Consider the following 22,003-nt stretch of genomic DNA (forward strand, 5'->3'; position numbering starts at 1 on the left):
AAAATAAAGAATTCTGCGACGCCGTGTTACAAGTAGAGAAAAGTGAAGTGAAAACTTTAAGCAGAGTATCGACCTAAATTTCGTGTTTTTGTATCATTCCATGGGCGATTTTTAAAAAATTAGTATTTTTGCTCGCATCTTTTTACTTATTTAAAATGTTTAATCGGTAATGCTTGTTAAGCAGAGCATACCATTTTCTTTATAACTCCTACAGTTTCTACATAAATCAACAATATTTTTGTGAAGTAATGGACACTATGCCGATTTTCTCGGCAGAAATTCTACCGAAAATCTGTAGATTTTCTCGGCAGAAATTCTGCCGAAAATCTACAGATTTTCTAGCAGAAATTCAGCAGAAAATCTACATATTTTCTCTGAATACACTGGAATATACCGTTAAAATTCAAAAAACCTCAGAGTAAAATCGGCAGGTAGAATAATGATTTGACGGGAAGGATTTCAGAAGATCTTTTGATCACAAATATCCATCCTCTTCCTAAACATATTTCCCATATTTAAAAAATATAGTGCAAAATTAATTTGTCTTTAATTAAATTATTTAAATAAATTAATAAAAATTATTTTGACCATGATCTAAAAAATCCTGTCATTCTTTTTTTAAATTCTTTACACTTGTATTTTAAAATTACCTAATTTTCCATTCTATTGCATTATGAAACGCAAAGATTTTATACTTGAGTTTACATGCGTTTTTTTTATTGATCATATCCAATGATTTATAAAAAAAACTACTTATTATTTTAATTTCTATTTACTCTTGCGCCCATAATCTAAGCAAAACTTTTTTTGCTGGTTTTCTTGATAACCTCTTTTATAGATATCTTGAACTTAAATTTAAGAATATAATAAACTGAAAGCCCTAATTCTAATTCTTTAAAAAGGAAATTAGTTAGAATTAAGACCTTTTTATAATCCAAACTTATGTATAGTTTTTTGTGATTCTCCTTAAATTTTAGAAGACTGATTAAATTCAGTTCTTTTAAATTGGAAAAATTCTTTCTCACCATGAATTTCTTATTGAGTACCGAAATCTGTAACAAAAGTAAAGCGGCTTTCAGACTAGAGATTTGGCCCCATCCCCGAAGAAGATTATGGATTTTTAAGATACAAAAACTTTTAGTGACAATCTTTTGAATCATTTGCCTTTAATATGCAATTCAAAACTTTCACGAGAACCTTACTTTTTGAGAGATTGCACAACTTCAGTCACTTAAAGAAAGCTTAAATCTGAAGCCTGTTAAGGCTGAGTGAAACTGGCTTGAGGAATACATTTCTTACGGTCCGGTCCGAAATCTTGGTCTCTTTTATCTTAGAAAATATTTAATTTTGAAATTTTCAACATATTTAATTTTATTTCATGTTTCGCTATAAAATTTTAAAAAGGTTTCTATAAGGCCTATAAGCGTCTATTATATGGGCTTCAGACCTTAGAGCCTCGACAAACCTGAGGATTAGGCGAGAGATGGTTTAGCGTAATTATATACGAAATAATGATTAAACCACATTTCCATAATTTTCCACAAAGTCGTCTCTCGGCTTAAGTCGTAAGTGTGTCTAGGACATAAGGCTTAGCCATAATACGGTCTTCACTGAGAAAAAAATAGGATGTGATTAACCTTTTTTCCTCATAACTTTAACACTTTTTATGTGTGAAAATATATCAACATTTATTAATGTTAATTTTAAACCTTTTTAAGGGTAAAATTGACATAAAAAAGGATAACTTTAACCCTTAATACACCTAAAAAGTGTAATATTTACACCAATTTCGGATGAATATTGCAGGCTAAAATGAACATTTCCGGAATGCTATTTTAACTTTTTCGGATTTCTCTCAGTGTTCAGACCTAATGCTTAGCCATAAGGCTTAACTTCTCTAGATTCTTATCAGTCGAGAATTTTTGAAAAATTTTGACTTAGAAATGGACTATTAACCCATTCAGTCAATGTACCAGAAATACTTGAGATAGAATGTTCGTATTTTGGGATTAGTTTCCTACAGATCAATAGATGAATTTTTTGAAAAGAAAAAATTTTATCTATTATGCGGGCGCGGGGAGCCGCCCTCAAACACGCGTCTTAACGATCGCTGAATTTAAATTCTGTACATTCATTCATTACAAACTTTATTGATTTAGAAGATAAAGTAACTATACAAGAAAACACATTGGCAACCAGAATTCAAATCAGGAAAAATGATGAAGGCCAATTTTAACAAATTCTACGGGATGTAGAATTTTCCGTCTGCCATTTTGAGCAAAATTTTTGCATGATTTTACGCGAAGCGAGAAAAGAACAACAAAATGTATTCCCATCTCTGTCGGGCTATTTTTGTAATTGAAGGATTAAACTAACTAAAAATCCATTCCCGACATAAATTCGAAAATTAATTTCCCTTGAATAAATCATCTAAAATCACTCAATTTGCGTATGATGTATAATACCATGGTCAGAATGGGTTAAGGGGAATTAATCTATCTGAATCAGAAAAACAAATTAAATTGGTTGATATTTAAGAATTTGAGACCTTCGGAAACTAGGCTAAACCTCTAGTCTGAAGACGGTCTAAGGCGGCTTAACAGCTCTAAATTACTTATCATGGAGAAATTTAATTTAAGATTGAATTAATAAGGATTAATATCTGTTAAGTTCTGAAAAACCAATAAAATTGGTTGCTATTTAGGATTTTGAGGCTTTCCGGGACTAGGCTAAACCTCTAGTCTGAAGACCGCTTTAAAGTTTATCCTATTCCACAAAGCCTAATTTTTGAATACAACTTTCAACTTGACTTTTAGTACTTTTTTTTTGTAATAAGACATTCCTCAACATCTTCTTCCACACCCTCTTCGACAATTGGCACAATTGCTTTGTACAAATTGGCGGGAAAGTGTTCAAGGGCGCCAAGAGAAGGGTTGCATTTCGGTGAGGTGGCAACCTGCAGGAACCAGGCAGGGAGAGATCAGGAAAATGTCGAGGGTTGCAGATTTGCCACTTTTTGGGGTTCATCCCCGCGTCTGCTCGTGGCAATATCAACAAGCGACACGCATTGTCAAGAAGGGGACTCGCCACGCATAATTGGGCCATTTAACACGGACCCTAAGTACATTTTTCCACCCTTCACCCTCACTTTTTTCCAACCCCTAAAAAAAGGTGAGAAAAAACGCGGAAGATCCGGCCGGTAGACGCTGTGTGTCTTGTGAATTCAAATTCAAAGAACAAACAGCAAGTTGTGGAACTTGAGGTTTGGGCCTTGGATATCACTTTGTACTAAATTGTACTAAAAGTTTGCAAGTTCCACAAGAGATCTTAACCCATTATAGCCCATCGTCTAATAAAGATTCTAAAGAGTTAATCTGAATGGGAAATGAAACAAAAAAGGATTTTCTAAAGTCATAAATTTAATTAAATATTTATCTTGATATTACAATAGGATTGATTTATACAGAAAAATAATTGATATCCTTGCACGTTCATCCCATTTCCAAACAGAACAATTTTCTCCAATATTTCTCTTCAGTTAAATAAAATATACAATTACATTCTCTTCTAGTTACAGCCCTATCTCTCATTGTCTTTCGTGTTGTAAATATAAACCACTTCCTTCAGCTACCTCCAACATTTTTTTTCCTGATTGAAAATTGTACCATTTCAACTCTCCTTCCATCAACCAACAACATGTCTTGGACAATACAAATTTCTAAAGATATTTTCTTCACATTTAATATATATATACTGCTTTTATATATTTTACCTTAATTAGCCTTTTTCCTAATATGTTTTTTTTTTCTTTATAACAGATTTATCTCTGACTAGATTAATTGTATAATATTGTGAAATTGATAGGATTCACATAGTTTTTAATGTTTTCTTTTCTCTTTGTCTCTCTAAATATAAGAAGATTAATAGGAAAGGTTTGATTGGAAAAGTACACATAGAAAAATATATAAATGAAATATTTTATTATCTCCCTTCATTTTTTTTCTTAAGATAGTCATCCATACTAAAAATCTACTCCAAAATAGCTGCTCTTCATATTTTTTTTCTCCTTGAAACTCACTCAAAGATATGAATTGGGATATTGTCCCAAAGCTTCCAGAAACTTCAAAAGAATCCCGGAAGAAGGGAAATGAGGGATTTTTGGGTTTGATTCTCTTTTTGGTAGGTAAACTAAGTACAGAGTTTAAAACTTATCGTTAGCAGTAGATTCCCTTAAGACGATGTCTTCTGTTTTGTGCTGGATTCCCTCGAGATACCCTGATGACACACTTTCATTCATCCTCCGGAACTTCCTTATAAATGACTGGCCTCCATGTCGGGAATGTTGTTAAAGTCCGAACTGGCGTACTCCCAACAATACTGCGGTGGTCCCAGAGAGAAGCAGTACTTGGTCTCAAGAGGCTCCTTATTGTTCACATAGTACATCAAGTAGAAGTTGCACATCTCATCGTCATTAGTAGCTCTGGTAAGAGGAAATTAAAAAAAAGAAATTTGTAAAGGAGAGATGTCACATATGGAATTTTTTATCATTAATTAGCGGTCTTTTAATGAAAAATTAACGTGTTTTTTTAACATTTTACTGTTCTCAAGTGCTCCTGCATTATCGACTTTTCTTTTTGTTGATTCCTGTCACGACTGTTTCGTGGTTTTAGAACACAACGAAAACTGGAAAAACAGTCAAGACAGAAATCAACACATATAAAAGTCGATAATGCAGTAGCACTTGCGAACAGTAAAGTGATAAAAATACATTTTTTTCATTGAAATAGCCCCATAAATTCGTTAAATAATAAAATCTCCCAAAACATTTTGAGTTTTAAGCCTCCAGCGCACCTGTTAGATCAGTAAAATTTCCTGAAATCAAAATTCGCGTCCCTTTCTCATAAGTTTATCCATAAGTTAATCTAGTGTGATATTCAAAAGAAGAAGAAGAAGAAGAGTGCAAAAGAACAGGATAGACATACAGTGCGTACCATTACCATAAGGTCACTTTGCAAAACTCTAAATTTTTTCTGTTTTCGTTTTATTTAATTTTTTTCTGCAAAATACTTGGAATTGAATTATTTAACAACTGATTTATTGTAATTTTTTGACATTGCAACGGCTCTCCCATATTTCCATTGAAGAAATGCTGAATTTTATGGTTTTTCAGTGTATCATTACCATAAGGTCACTTCTCAATAAGGACATTTTCTTCTATATATATATTTTATTTTTTTTCACAAAATATTTTGATTTGAATCTATTTATGATAATTTTCTGACAGCACAACATCTTTCTTAAATTTGAATTTATAGAATATCAATTTTACACGTTTTTGATCGTAAAATTACGATAATTTCAATAAATTCTTTTGTAATATTATTAGGCGAGATAATTTTTATGCAAATCTTTAAAATTAGTGATTCCAGCGATTTTCTGAAGTATTTCAAGAAAGCCATTTAGCATATAATCGATTAAATTTTCGATGAACTTATCTTCAGGCTTATTCCAGGCATCCAAAATTGCAGATTTTAACTCCAAAACGTAAGTGTTTTGGCAAATATCGGCATAAATATGGTAAACAAGAATCCCCCAAATATTTTCAATTGGATTGAAGTCAGGAGTACAAGAGGTCCATTAATATTTTATTTTATCAATCGAGTTCATAACTTTTCAATTGAAAATATTCTGCTGTTAGTCTAATGTTCCTGGTAAATGATTTTCTTTTTACAAGATTTTAATTAGCTTGAGTTTATACGGAAAAAAACTTAGATTTAATATAAAATTATCGGACAGATTATTATATTAACTAGGCAATTCTGGCAAATGTTTCTCTATTTGGACGTCCTATAGCTAGCCTCAATGAAATGTAAAACATTGTAAAACCGAAACCGAAATTGATTGGCCTTCAGTGAAGTCAATGCTAAGTCGGCGGTGGATGTATGGTAAGGAAAAAAAGATTTAAAATAAGATGAAATTCAATTTATTGTAAAATAATGAATAATATTATTAAGTCTGACTTATATTGAAGATTACAGGTGAACAAATTCAAAACCCCTGTTTTTTCGACTGTTCTAATTTTCGCCCCATCTGTTCCTATTTTCACCGTATTTGTTCCCAATTCTCCAAATAATTTTTCTGCAGGGCTAAGCAAAGTTTTGTCTTTCTCGGAAAAAAGTTTCGAAATAGAGTAAATTAAGCTAATTCAAAACCTGCTCCAAATGGAAATTTTTCTCTATTCCAAATGGAAACGTCATTGTTTTCATGATAAATACAGTACTAAATTATTATATCTATATATTTTCTATACCACAGTTTCATTATTTAGTTAATTTTGCTCCAAATAAAGCGAAAATCCACTCATATTTACAAATTTTAATTTCTTAATTTCTTAGGAAGATTAAAAGCGTACCTTTTCACCAGTGAATTTTTCATCGATCTACAATATTTTCCAATGAAAAACACAATGAGGTGACTTTTGTTTATTCGTTTTGTTTAACATATAAGTCATATTTCTGGGTAATTTTAGTTAAATTAAGTGCTAATCTTTATTGTTAACGGTACGTGAAGTTTTCAAATGAAATAATTACCTATTTCGTGAACAAAAAGGGATATTCTGAAGTGTCTGCAAATGCTTCAATAGGAAACCCCGGAAATATGATTTTTTTGGAGAGATTTTTTTTATTGTTTTAGATGGGAAAGGAGAAATGACCAGGAATGAGAACAAATCCTGCGCTCAAGAGCAACTCAACAAGGTTTTAGAAGCATTTCGTCGCGGTTTCACTTACACTATTTGTCTCCACTTAGAAACTTTCCCTTGTCTCCATTTGGATTAATTTGTTTCCAATAGAAGCATTTTACATTCGCGTATTTTTCTTGTATTTAAGAAGTTTTCAAACTATATCTAAAGAATTTTCACTAAACAGTAACATTCAAAAATAGTCAAGGAGCAAATTTATGTAATTCTCTTCAAAATGAATCTTCTGTCAAAGTTAAAGCGTCTGGAAATGGTTTTGAATTACGACATTTACCCTAATAAAAAATAGATTTGTAAAATAAAATATTTCCAAAAAAAGAAATTTTAAAAATCAAAAGAAAAAAGAGGTTAGAGCGATTAAAAGTCGTAATTGCAAGGTATTTAAAATTTAAAGAGAAATAGGGCAGCTTTGAAATTGGGACTTTTTTCCTATGTTGAAATGGAACTAAGCCATATCATAATGCAATTTAGTTTCTCAATCCCAATTTAGATGAAAAATCCCAATTTCAAAGCAGTTCCACATTCAAAGATGTTTCACTTTTCTAACATAACCTAACATATTGAAAAAAAACTGGATAGAAAAAATCACAGGTTAAATCAATCAAAAGCGTTGAAAACATGGTAAACTTGAAATGAGTTTCAAAAATACGATTCCTTCATAAAAAGAAACATTTCTTAAACAATAAATAGGTAAGATTGAAAATAAGATAGGTTATAAAAACTACTTAGAACTCCAAACGGAATATTTTAAATTTGCATTTGTGATTATTTCCGTTAGAATGAAAACATTTTCCCATACCACAATGCAAATTTAGTGCAATAATTTTTTATTACCAAAAGAGTTTTTTTTATTGTAAGGTTATGGGGTGTTTAATTTCTAACCTTAAATCCCAAGTAAATCGAATTTAACGTTTGACAGTTTGTTGGAGAAAAAATTCAAGTTATATTTTAATCCTTTATGAGAAAATTTACTGGATGAAATATGTTAGGCCATTATACTTAATTTTTTTTATTAAAAATTAAAATACTTTCCTCGGTAAAAATTAAAAAAAAAAATAGGTTATGTTTTTAAGGTACATTTATTTGACATGTATTGAAATGATGAAAAGTTTCTGCAAATTTATCAAGTCAAAATTATTCCATTCACTTCTATTTAAAATTTCCAAAATAATAAAAAAAATCTCAATGGAATATGATAGTCTGGGGCTATTTCAGACATACAAGACTTTCAAAAATATAAAATTTTAGGAAAGAAAATTATTAAATGAGTGTAATGTATAATTTATATTATCCAATAACTAATACTAATTGCCTGTAGTTCAGAAAGTATTGGTATTAAAGAGTCTTAAAGATAATCTTCAACTCTCTGAAGCTGCCCTGCTCTTCCCTAATAAATAACATTTTGAGTTCTACCGTTCTACTCAAGTAAAACTTTTCAAAAATGTTAAACGATTGTCAAGCTTTTCAGAATGAGTTTTTGTGTTTCCGGTTGAGCTAAGACAATAGGTTAATTATCAAATTTTCCCAACAATTACTCAATATAACAACCTGCCTAAAAGAAAAAAGAATATTTCTTTTTGAAAACACCACAATCATAGAGATTTTTAATACAAAGCGAAAAGGTTTTTCTTCAACTGTCTGAAAACTTCATAAATCATTTTTGAAGAACCGTAATTTCTTTGTAAAATTTTTATTTTCCTAATTTATTGTTTGTTTTATCTCCGTCTCGATTGAAAGATTTTAATTCCACGAACACAATTACTGGAACAAATTGAGATACTCACCCAATTCTTGTGATTCTATCCCGATTGCTCTGCATCGTGCATCTTGCTGCTAGTCGATCACCTTGTCGAATGGGTTCAAAATTTTCCACTGGATAGAACATTTGAGGCGTCAGGGGATCCCTCTTGCCCAGAAGAGTCCAATGATCTATTCCCTGCTCATCGCGCCTTACGCGATATCCAGAGACAACCTTCCCGAGGCTGTGAGTGTGAGTCCTGTAGGCAAATGGGTAGATTTCCTTGTCCTCTGTGATCTCACAAGAAGCCTCCATCTTCTCCAAGCTGTGCGGTGGGATCTCTCCAGCTGTCCCCAGAAGCAAGACACCAGCTTGCTTCGGCATGGGCTCCAGGGTGTAATGTATGAAGATTCCAGAGTCATCTCTGCTTCCATCTGAAAGATTTCAGGGAGTTTAAGAGGGTCTCAGGAATACGGAGGCTGTTATGGATTTACCTTTAAACTGATCAACGTGTGCATAGTGCACCTGGAGAATGATGTATTTGATAGGCGAGTCTAGGCCCACCTTAAAGCCTACTCCATCTGGCAGGGCTAGTTTGGGAGCATCCCTGGCCCAGGCATAGATGATTTGGGAATGGGAACCTTTGCCGCATGGACTGAAGGATTCTTCATCCGGATCATTGACTAAAGATCTGCGAGACATCTCTCCGCAATCCCAAACTGGTCGGCTCGAACCAGGCTTCCCGCATCCGTAGAGGAGCATATGATGTGCCGTATTCATTGTGGCATTTGGTTCAAATCCCACAATATAGTAGTTCTTCGTGTAGTCCACCTTAATCGGTGTACAGAGATAGAGTTCGGGCTGAAAAGCACAGACAACAATTCCTGTTCAATCCTTCATTTTCAATTAATTTTCCTGCTAAACACATTTCCACCTCAATGGACTTCCAATTGAGATTGTCACCTTGAGGAAGACTTTAAAAGCTCTCCTCCAAATTCTGATTTTGGCACATTTCTCATCGCTCTAGGAGGGCAATTTCAGGGGCTTATGGCTAAATCTCTTTAACTACTCTTCCCCATTCTTTCAATTTCGTCGCCTTGAAAGCTGCGTGGGAGGAAATTTGCATTTCTCAAGCCTTATTTGCAATTAGATTATTCAGGGTGCTTCCATCAAAATACAAACTGAGAGAGATCAACAAGATTAAAGCTCTGATGTGAACTTTATGCTTTTGAATCAATAACAGCAGCAGTTTGAAAAACTATTTTTGCGAGCGAAAAGAAAATTTATGTGAGAAAATCACGTGAAAACTCTGTGGAATTCTTCTATTTCTGGACATCCTTCAGAGAAACTTTTTTAATCCTCCTGAGAGAGAGAGAGCTTTTTCCCTTCTTGCAAGAATTTTTCAGTAAAATAATAGCTGAAACATATCTGCATATAGCTCTGATCTGAACATACCGAAAGCTCAACAGAAGTTTAGTCAAAGTTGATCAATTTTTTTTTTTATTGAAATAGAGGAACTTTGAAAGCTTTCACAGGGTATTTGTGGTAAAAAAACTAACATTTGGACTTCTTAAAAATATCCAGCTACTTAATAATCCTAAATTATGAAAAAATAGCAGTTTTTCGCGATTTTTTGTGGAAGAAAAGGGAACGATCGAGCTTCACGAGCTCCACATATCGGGTCAATTCAAAAGTTCTGAGGCCTTTTAATTCAGAAGATGTTCAGTTCTTGAATAATTTGCTCGCATGCCAGTCTAACGGCGTTATCACACTTGCACATTAAAATTTTAATATGATTCATATTAATTGTCGCTTGTGAGCGTCAAAATATGTTATTTGTGTCTTTGAGTCACTTAATATTTGGGGTTTTTCTATTTATTGGTAAAGAAGTGTACTTGGCCTGCAAAAATAAGTTTAAATTTACCTAAATTTACCTAAATTAAAGCATAAATATTTTTCACATTAAAAAATAAAGAGAAAATCGCATTAATTTTTCGCATTAATGCTATAAATCAATTTATATCAAATTTTGCAGGCCAAGTCTACCTTTTTATCAACAAATAGATCAAATTTTGAATATAAAATGATTCAAACACACAAATTACACATTTGGACTCTCACCAGCGAAAATTAATGTGAATCATATTAAAATTTTAATGTGTAAGTGTGATAACACAGTAACTCAACGATTTCCATGATTTTATCGACATTTTCGACAATTGACTTATCATAAGCGTGCCCAATCTTTGTCCATCATTCTCCCAGAACGTAATCGTTTGAACCACAGATTTTCTATTGGATCAGGTTCTGGATTGGGTCCATAAACTACACAAATTATTTTGGACGACTGCTACGTCTTTTTACCTTTGTTACAGTAATACTGAAGAACACATCGTCGATAGGATATCGAATTTTCCCATTTTTTACCTTCATTTTAGAAAGTTGTGACATACAACTGGCTTCAAAAAGCGCAAAACTGTCAAAGAACTTTTTTTGAAGAGTATTGTTACTTAAAAACAACGTTTAAAGCATGTGCATGATAAAATTTGAACAAATTATCTATTACTGTTATCACACTTACACATTAAAATTTTAATATGATTCACATTAATTGTCGCTGGTGAGAGTCCAAATGTGTAATTTGTCTGCTTGAATCATTTTATATTCAAAATTTGATCTATTTGTTGCTAAAAAGGTAGACTTAGCCCGCAAAATTTGATATAAATTGATTTATAGCATTAATGCGAAAAATTAATGCGATTTTCTCTTTAATTTTTTAAATGTGAAAAATATTTACGCTTTAGGTAAATTTAAACTTATTTTTGCGGGCCAAGTCCACTTCTTTATCAATAAATAGAAAAACTCCAAATATTAAGTGACTCAAAGACAAAAATAACATATTTGAACGCTCACAAGCAACAATTAATGTGAATCACATTAAAATTTTAATATGCAAGTGTAATAACGCCGTAACAAGATAACATAATCCTTTGAAGATAACATAATCCAATATGTGCCTCGTAACTGCAATTCATCAAATAGCCCAGAAATTCAGCTAATCGAGAAATGCTTGAGATATTTTGAAGAGAGACATGAGAAAGAATGCTAAACTACCCAAGGACACCAAAAGTTTTGCTCAGAAGTGGAAAAGGATAGTCAGGACACGTGGAAATGACCTGTCAAAAGCATGATGGCAGTCTCAAGAGAAGCATCCGAGAATTTGGAAACCAAAAGTTAGAATAACAAAGGTGATGAGTTCAAATAAATTACTAATAAAATAAGCTATTCAAAAATAATATACAGTGCCCGCTTTCTAATCCGGATCGCGGTAATCCGGACGAGTTCTCGACGGTTAAATTTAAAATACTTTTGAGGTTATGTATGCATGCATGTTCAGCAATGAAAATGAATTATCCTGTGATGATTCTGTTTAATAAGTGACGTATAATAGCATAGAATTCTCTAATTAGGGTAAAGTGAAATAATTTCGAATTAGTGTTACAAGTTGGACAATTCGCTGGTACAAGTTGAACATGGCTTTTTTCTTGATAAATACAGTACAAAATTTGTTTTTAAGCACAAGGAACCAAATTATAAAACTAAATCATTAAAAATATACAAATAAAAATGAAGTAATTTAATTTATCAAGACAAAAAGCCCTGTCCAAATTTTACCATTGTCCAACTTGTACCACTTTACCCTATGTCATTTTATTCTTCTTTAAAAGTTTTATTCTAATTCTACAAAAAATCTTGTATTATATTTTCGAGACGTTGAACAAATTCAAAAAATCCATCCGGATTACGAAGCGGACATATGTCATATTGTCTCCCAATCATCCAGATTACAACGCGAGCACTGTAATACATGCTTTGAGGTTAAATAGTTTTTATATGAGAAGTGTTTTTGTTGTTAAAATTTTATCGTGGACACGCTTTACTATGACTCGATGAGATTTATATATCATATGAACCATTGCATACTTACGAAAAGACCTCAGAACTTTTTACTTGACCTAATTTTTAAATCGTTTTAATTTTTTAATAAGCTGAGTCTGCTTACTTAATCTTTTGAAGAAGCTGTAAATAATCTGAATATCTTTAGAAATTTTAACTATACTGAATGTAAAGTTAATAGCTTTTGCCTCACAGTATTCCAGGCTTTGTTCTATTTTTTTTTTTTAACTTCAAAACATTGGCTGTTTTATTTGCTTTTAAGGCAGTTAAAATAAAATTGAATAAAATTGCTGAAATTGTATTCAATTTAATTTTTTTTATCAACATAATTTGACGATAAAGTGTAACAAACTTCCCTCTTGGGGCATGTTTATAATCATGTAAAAGCTCTATAAATAGCAATAAGAAATAATTTTGTAGATGTTATATTTATATAATTAGAATATTAATATGAAAGTTCAAGCATAATAATATTTCTAGTATAGCTTTAATACCTGGATGATGTAAAACATCTTGTAAAGTAAAGTGTCAAGATCAGAGACAAGAGAGATAACTATTTTGTTAATTAAATGTCACGTTTTGAGTAATTTTCCCCCCTACGCGTTCAGAAACATCTGTTGATCTTTGTCTCTTCTAATTGATATCGCTTGGGATTCAGATGATAATCCTCCTCCCCCCCTGGGATTAGATTCTAAATAATTGATTTCCATCATAAATACCATCCCAGTCTTTAGGAATTTGTCTCGGAGCATTCAAACAACATTCCATTGTGTTGATTGAAGGATTTGAAGTATCTGAAGCTTCCGCAGAAGCTATTTATACCCCAGCATCGGCCCACGTACTCCATTTGGAGTGGTTCCCCAACATTGGCAGTAAATTGTGTGGGATGATATTTTTATACCCCGGAAATTTATATAGTTATCCTGCAACCAGGCGTCTCCAATTGCAATGGAGGCGCCAGGTGGAAGATTTAACAATTTATTTGCGAGCGTTTTATTCATCGGAAAAAATGGGGCAAAAATATTTTTTAGGCTGCAATAAGCCCTCAAATAACTGATTCTTTTTTCGAAGGTAAAGTTCACCGACATGATTAATGAATTCTCGCTATTCTCGCATGTTGAGGGATGTTTTTGTGGTAATGTATGGTCTCTCAGCTAACGCCCACTATCTTATCATCACTCACAGATCCAAAAAAAAAAGATCTGTGAAGTGAGCTTTCAATACCCCAGAGATGGAGAATAATGATGAGTTTCTGTTTTTTTTTTCCTGATGGGAGACGGATTTGTATTCGGTCTGGGGAGGTGTTACTTTATCTAATTGACGCATTTTTGCACTTCCTGCCCACGCTTTTTCACCTCAATTGGGGAGAGCTTTCTCTTGAGCTAAATTAACATTGAAATGAGAAAATCATTCTTTCTATTTTTCCCAAGAAAATCCACAGAAAGAAAAACTGTTTTTCATTGCGTAAGATGAAAGGCAAAGAATTTTTCTTTATGAAATTCCCCGTAAGCTTTTATGAAATTTTTCCTTATAAATAAATATATTTTTAGACATTAACAAAGTTGTTTGGAGGAAGTTTTCCTTTTGAGTTATTAAAAGTTCCAGAAGATTCTTCGCGTGGCACGTTTTCTCACATTAAAAGACCTTTTGTGATTTTTATAGGGGCTTCATTCTTGATTTGTTGCTCGGAAGAGTTTCAAGTGAATAAATGTGGAAAAGCTGAAAGTCAGAGATTGTACCAAACTTGAACTTTCTTATCACCAATGATTGTTTTAATTTTTTTTTCTTGGCGGGAATCGTGAAACACTTTAACTGCACTTGTTTTTCCAGCTGTTTCCTCATACGGACGTTGCTATGAAGATACATTAGCATAGAATTTATAGAGTGGCATAGGGGACAACGGGGATGTTTGGGGGAGATGCTGATTTACCGTGCTAATCCAATAAAAATTAACGAGTTTTTTCTTTAACACTTTACTGTTCTCAAGTGATTCTCTGTAATTGATTTTTCTCTGTATTGAGCTCAAACAGAAGTAGATTTTGATTCTCCAATAGTGTCTTGGATAAAAGGTTAATGGAACTCTATTTGCACAAAAAGTCGTTGAAGTTCGAAGAATTCAAATTGAATTTCGAATTTTGATACTAAATTTTCGAACAAGGTGGGGAAAATTTATCAAATATCACACTAAAAAGCTGTCAAAAGAGTTACTCAGTGATTATAGTGATTAAATACTGGCTCAAGAACTTTTTTAATGCTTTCGCAAGGTGGCGGAAGTTACATCCTGTTCGAATTTCGAAGTGCTCAAGTGTCAAAATGTGACGGTCTTCATTTGTGAGGAAAAAGACAGAACAACGACGTTTACTGTTCTTGCCCCAGTATTTAATCACTACATAAACATTGAGTTAATTCTTTTGCCAGCTTTTTAGTGTGATATTTGATAAATTTCCCCCACCTTGTTCGAAAATTTAGTATCAAAATTCGAAATTCAATTTGAATTCTTCGAACTTCAACGACTTTTTGTGCAAATAGAGTTCCATTTACCTTTTATCCAAGACACTATTGGAGAATCAAAATCTACTTCTGTTTGAACCCATTGGTTCCTGTCACGACTGTTTCGTGGTTTTCGGACATGGCGATTACTATGAAAAACAGTCGAGACACGAGCCAATATAAAGAATAGTCGATAAGGTAGAAGCACTTGAAAAGAGCGAAGTTCCAATAGAACATGTTTATTTTTTATTCGAAAAGCACAATTATTTTTCATTCCGAAATTGATATTTTTCTCAAAATTTTTGAGAAAGTGTTAGGACCTTTTGATTTCATTAAAATATTACTTTTGTTTAATTAGAAAACACTGTGTGTTTAATTAGAAAGCATATATTAAAACCACTAAAAAGATTTCACGGTTGTCAGTCCATGAACACTTCTTATAGCATCAATATTAAATCATGAACGTTTACTTAAATTTATCAATCCTTATTGTATTATATTCTTACAGAGAATAAAGTTTAAAAGGGGAAAGCGCGCTGTATTCGGATGACCTTAATATCAGAAACTCAATTTTTTCTATGTATTTAATAATGGATTTGACCTATAGCTCTTTTCAGGAATTTTAAGGCATTACTGGACTATTTATAAAATTATAAATATTATAATGGATCAAATTCATAAAAACGTGTTGAAAAAAAATAAGCTATTCGAAGCTTGAATCATCCATAGGTATAGGTACTTTCCCCTACTCAAGAGCATGAATGCACAGAAATTAATTATGGATCAATTGGCCTAATCATTCTTAGAAAAGTAAGACTATAAAACTGGAAAGTTAAAAAAGACTTCTGATTTGCATTTGTTTAAAGTTTTTGTTTTCATCCAATTTGTATACAATAATGTATTACCCTTCATTATGTACGTAATAGAATTATATCAGCATTTAGATTAATTCACCATAATTGCTTCGGAAATTAGGTGCACTTACCCAAAAAATATATTACGATTTAATCGCAATTAAACTATTACTATCATCATCAGGGGCATGACATTTCCTATGTTTTCCATATGTTTCTAGCGAGCCAAAAAAAATTTGAGTTTATTAGCTGTTTTCTGTCATTGTAGAAGGAATTAGCAAAAATACTAATACAAGATAAAAGCCAAATTAATAACGAAGAGGCAACCGAAAACCATAAATTGGCAACCTGCGTAGTTTTGGAGATATCTCGTGAAATGCGTACGAAATCAGGGAAAAAATTACACTAAAACCGGTCGCATTTTTCAGAGCTAATGTCACCCCCCCCCCCCCTGATCATCATTGACTTTTTGATGATCATGTAATTTTACGCTGTTTTTTACTATCGAAAAAGAAATCATATGTGAAATTTAACACACAAGGCCGTAAAATTGTGGCTTTAAAACTGAAAAAAAACAGCGTGAAACATGTGTTCAAATATATATCGTTCTCAATTTTTTTTAACAGGGCCTAAAAACATTTGACTCATAAAATATTTCATTTTCATTACATTTTCTGATTGGCTACAACTTAAAATGCGTCTAGCATACTTCCAAGTTCTAACTAATCAAAACATACCATTGAACTACAATTATTATATGGTAAACGTTTAAAGATGCTATTCCATTGTAAAATGGAAAGGAGGGATCTTTCTTCTGAAGACATTTTTAGTATATTAGCTTTTCTCATGCATCTTTAAATTGAAGCAGCTTTGAAATTGGGCTTTTTTTAAATTTTTTAATGAAAGTTGACCTTTTTATCGTCGGGTGGATCAGCACGTATATTATTTATATGGTTGATTTCTAAAAGATTCTCTAATAACTTAAACCTACTACCGGATGTCTCAGAATATTAGGTAATAAAAGAAATTGAAACATTTTGCAATTTACAATTTTATTTTTTAAGAATTTGGAATATTTAAGCATTTATTGATATCGCACTCTCTACTGAAAAACATTTAAAAAAAAAACATTTAATTATTGATTTCGATCATTTATAATTGTTCTGAGCGTTTTAAGTATGCTCAGAAATAAGGATCTGTAATTCTGTTTGCTAAAAAGATATTCTTAATACTGAGAAAAAAAGGTTGTGCGATTAAATTTTTCTCCTCATAACTTTAACACTTTTTAGGTGTAAAAATATATAAACATTTTTTAATGTTGATTTTACACCTTTTTAAGGGTAAAATTAACATGAAAAAGGGTAACTTTAACCCCCAATACACTTAAAAAGGGTAATATTTACACCGATTTCGCATCAATACTGCAGGGTAAAATTAACATTTCCGAAATGTTATTTTAACTTTTTCGGATGTCTCTCAGTGTAAACAAAAAATAATTATAAGAGCTTCAAAAAATTGTCTGATATCAAATAAAGTTTATCAGTTTATCAAAATGATAATTGTTCGACAAATTCGAAAAAGAGATTCGTTTTTTTGTAGAATTTTTGTTAACAGCCTTTGAAACCGTTTTTTTTTTGGTTAAGACATTAAAATCAGAAATTTCCCGTTAAAAAAAATTAGGGAGGTGGGGCTACTTCGAACTCCAGGGCTACATTGATATAGGTTTTTTTCGCAAATTTCTAAAGGAGTCTGAGCATTAATATTTTGCAAAACAATTGTGAAACCAAATAAAATAAGTGTAAAGCCTAGCTTCCTTTGTATATTAGTGTAGCCACAAACCTCAAAATAACCCCGCTTTCCTCTACAGTTTTTCAACTTTGAATAATAAATTAGATACTATTATTAATACCGTTGATAAATATATTTCCTTGATTTGCCAATTCTTTTAGGATAATTCTTGTGTACTCTAAAATAAAGTTTTGTCAAATTAACAAAACAAAGTTTGTCAAAAGGATGTTCTTCCATACAAAATATGTTAAAATGTTGTCAAATCGGCGGCTAACAGGATCTTGTAAAAAAAATTATCAAAATCATGTAACCAAAAGCTTTGTCAAAATGGTAAACAACATCCTTCTGACAACATTTTAACAAAATCCATTTGTCCGTTTACCGAAATTTTCTTTCAAAGTAGTGAAAAAATTAAAGAAAAAATTTTTAAAAATTTAATTAAGAAGAATTATTTTCCTACACTAAGAAAAAAACTATAGAGTTGAAACAACTCTACCACCGAGTTGAATTAACTCGAAGAATATCGATGTAATTGTTACTCTTTTTCGTTGTAAATTTTAGTAAATAGAGTTGAAACAACTCTTTGTACGAGTTGAATTAATTTGTCGGATATCAATGTAATTATTACTCTTTTTCGATGTAAAATTTCATCTCGACTGAAGTATATGCTTAAGTGTTTTCGTTTTAAAAATATACTTCAGTTAATAAGATTTTTGTGTAACAAAATTCATATGGAACATCAACTAGAAATATGCCTAACAGTGTTTCATGAAGACATGTGCGTGCATTATAAGTGATATTTCACTCCGAATATAGGGAACTTGAGATCAAGAAAATATTAATAAATGAAATGATAAAATTAAAAAAAAAACATAAAATTGCAAAATCTATCTATTATGGGGTTTGAAAGAGTTATTCTAACTCTTAAATAGGTTATTTTAACTCTTAAAAAGAGTTATTTTCAGTCTCAAAAAGAGTTACTTACACTCTTTTGTCATGTAAATTTAGTTAAAAATAAAAAAGTTTTAGTTTAGCTAAAATATAGTTAATCGAAATTCATAACGAAAAATAGTTAATACAACATCGATTCGAGTAAGTTTTACTCGTTTATTTTTCTGAGTATACGAATTTTTTATGATCGGTAATTTTTAGAGGATTGAAAAAAATAGTACAAAACCTATTTATTAAAATATTTGCCGGTTGATCTCGAACTCACAGTAAGATCTAAAATCGGTAAGACATCGATTGCTTTCCCTTATATTTAATTTAGGTATAGAGACTTCAATAGAAAGAACTATAATTTTCTAACAATTAATTTTTGCGAGATAAAAAAATGTCGTTATAATATTTGGGACAAGACACATTCATTAAAAAAAACAACAATATTACAAAATATTTATGTGTACTGTATCTGTTATTGCTCAAAGTCACCTCAAATTAATTGGGAATGAAAAAAATTAGTTTTCTTGAGCAAATAGAACTTCTTTTGGTGAGCCAAAAGGGGTAAAAAAATCGTGCCAAACAAATAAGAATCAAATAGAACCAACTGTTGAGACTTCCAGTGAAAATTAGAGAACAAGTGCCACATCAAAAATCCATCCTCGACAGAAAAAAAAACCAAGAGAATATTGCGTCGCAAAGGCACAAAGTAAAACATATTGAAAGTGAGGACTAATTTTTGGAGGGATCTGTGGGTGGTAAATTCCTCCCAGGAGATTTTTGTGGGGGTGTTTTAGGGCAAGGACTCACCCTGTCTGGATGCACGTTTGGCATGAGGATGGGATATCGTCCGATGGCTGAATGCTTAGCCATAGCCATCAGGGACACCATCAGGATGCCACAGATGATCCTCAGTGCCATATGGAAGAGTTCCATTGCTTCTGTGCTTTTGGGATGGGGAAAATTCTACGTGTTCTCTGACTGCCACCTCACGACTGAAGCACTTCTTTTCTCACATATGGCGCACGAAAGTCGCAACAGAAAAACCTCTAATTGCTCAATTCCACACAATACTTCATGCCCACTTGATGATCTTGCAGCATTTGCCAATAACTGAACTATGGGGACTTCTCAGATTGTCCAAGAAGCGCAACAATGGGCACTTGGCACTTGACACCATCACCCAGCGGAATGGCCAGAGAAAAAGAGCCACACAGTGCGCCAGGAATCCGTGAGTGAACTGCGGGAATGGTCTCTTGGAGAGTCTGCTGCTGGAGGAGGAAAGCCAGTTCATGACGTAGTCTGCTGACGTTGCTCAGGGGTCGAACTGGGGACAAAAGCTCTCATCCGTGGAGGTACCATGCACAGCCAGTAGCCCCTGAACCGCTGCTGGAGTGACCTGGAGTGGAGAGGGAAGTGCTGAGAGAGCAAGATTCAGCGCATGAGCGCCTGAATGCCGATGAAATTCTCAGCTTTTGGGACAAAATTCAACATTTTGGGCTATTTTAGGCAGAATTTGAGGCGCAGGTGTACCTTATTGAAAAAAAGGCGGGAAAACCTATGTGCATTGACTGGCTGGGACTGGAGTAATTAATTCAATTCAATTCTTAAAAATCTCTAGATGAGAATTCATTAAACCCCTAAACAAAAATCCAATATTCTGCAATAAATTTTATAAAGAATTATAATAACCAACATAAGGCTAGGGGAACATGGGGTAGTTCAGGCAGGATGATTTATTATATTTTTGAATTTCGCTAATTTTGTTCTTCGAAAGAAAATATGGAAAATATACTGAAGCAACAAAAAAATCACTCGATTCTTCGATAAAAATTAAATATTTTAGTTAAATACCCAAGTAGCAAAATACAATAAAAGCATCGAGAAACCATTTAAGAAACCTCTGTCTATTCTTAACTCTTCTATGAAAAAATATTAAAAAAAAAAAACAATTGAAATCAGGGATTATGGAAGAAAATTTAGGAAAAAGATTGAAATAATATAGAAGAGAAACTTACGACAATATTCCCAAAAAGTTACGATTTTCTTATTGATATGTAAGATAACTAAAGAAAAGTTTCAAAAGCTTTTCATTTAAATTGCAGGCCTTTACTGTGTAATTCTAGAAAACTAGCATATGATTTTTAGTCATTTTAGTTAAATAATTTCTGACGTATAAGTTACTAAATGGTAATCATATTCCAAAAAGCAATTTCTGTCCAATTGAAAAATCTAACCTAATATACTTGAAAATTGAAACCTACACAACAGATTCCGGTCACACTTTTGTAAATATTACTCAAGATCATTAGGGGAAAGTGCAAATGGTTCGTACAATCGCAAGCTTCCTAATGACTAATTTTTCCTATGTTTTTGAATAAATGTGACTCCGCAATATAATTTATAAACTGGACACTTTTCCCTAGTTTTTAGATTTAAAATATGCACTTTCCCCTACTATGCCACATTTTTTTGAGTACAGCAAATAATGTGCTAGGTGTTTGTACAAATATCGGGAACTGGTCAAAATTGGTCTCATGACCTAAGACCTGGGTAAGGGGGGTTAGGGAAGGGGGGATACAAAAAAAAGCCACATTTTTTTTTGTTTTACAAGATAATGTTATACTTTACAGAAAAGTCACTATCACTATCAAGTATTTCAATAATTGTAGCTCTGAAACAAAAGTTCCTGTGTCTTAAAAATAAGTCACGCCCTATTAGATTCACATAAATAGATAAATTTATTCATCAACATTGCATTCGAAGTACAATTTCGGCTTGATGAGACACTAGGGGAATGTTGGCATGGTTCGCACAGAGTGAGCCTTCAAACAACCCAAATTTTCTCTTTATTTACAAAGAGCTAGATCATCATTTCTTAGCCATAAGATAGATAATTATTAAGCTCGTGAGACGAGATGAGAAATGGTAAGTCAGCTCTTTGCAAACAAATAGAAAATTCGCATCGTTTGAAGGTTCACTCTGTGCGAACCATGCCTACATTCCCCTATGTAGTTTTCAGTATTCACCGCCGTCTTAGCGTTGCTAACCAATCTGCAGAGCGAAACGGTGGAAAAGCTCTTTTTCAGGCTATATATGCCAGTGATGTTAAAGTGTTGGCAACCTTCCAGGCTTTCCAGCGGGTGCTTCCCACAAAATAATCCATCCGTTTTTTTTCGATATTGTCCATGAATAGTCTGGGCACGCGACAGTTATTTGTCGCGGCCCAGTCCGTTTGATGGGCCTGGTTTGTGAGAAGACCCCTAGGTTCAGCCCAATGAAAGCAATGTTAGCTCCCGCAACAGCGAGACGGTCTGCTTCCTTATTGCCTGCAATTTCTCTGTGACCAGAACCTCACATATCTGGCATTCACAAACAAGAGCAAACCACGTGTTCCAACCAGAGCCAGCTCTTACTGAGCTATAACTTGTAAGAAGATCCCATGATAGAAAAAAAAACAACATAAACACTCTAATCTTA

The 22,003-nt window shown here is 32.6% G+C and overlaps 1 protein-coding gene across 1 annotated transcript; it reads right to left on the reverse strand.

Moving 5' to 3' along the window:
- Nucleotides 1-3,401: 3,401 nt before the first annotated feature.
- On the reverse strand, nt 3,402-19,847 carry LOC129800508 (peptidylglycine alpha-hydroxylating monooxygenase). The gene is made up of 4 exons (XM_055844943.1): nt 19,334-19,847; nt 8,990-9,356; nt 8,542-8,929; nt 3,402-4,480 (listed from the first exon to the last, which is right to left on the reverse strand). Exons 1-4 carry the CDS (start codon nt 19,457-19,459, stop codon nt 4,312-4,314), a joined length of 1,050 nt encoding a protein of 349 aa, XP_055700918.1. The 5' UTR covers nt 19,460-19,847; the 3' UTR covers nt 3,402-4,311.
- Between the last annotated feature and the right edge of the window lie 2,156 nt (nt 19,848-22,003).

Source organism: Phlebotomus papatasi, chromosome 2 (genome assembly GCF_024763615.1).
Source record: "Phlebotomus papatasi isolate M1 chromosome 2, Ppap_2.1, whole genome shotgun sequence".
NCBI classification, from domain to species: Eukaryota; Metazoa; Arthropoda; class Insecta; order Diptera; family Psychodidae; genus Phlebotomus; species Phlebotomus papatasi.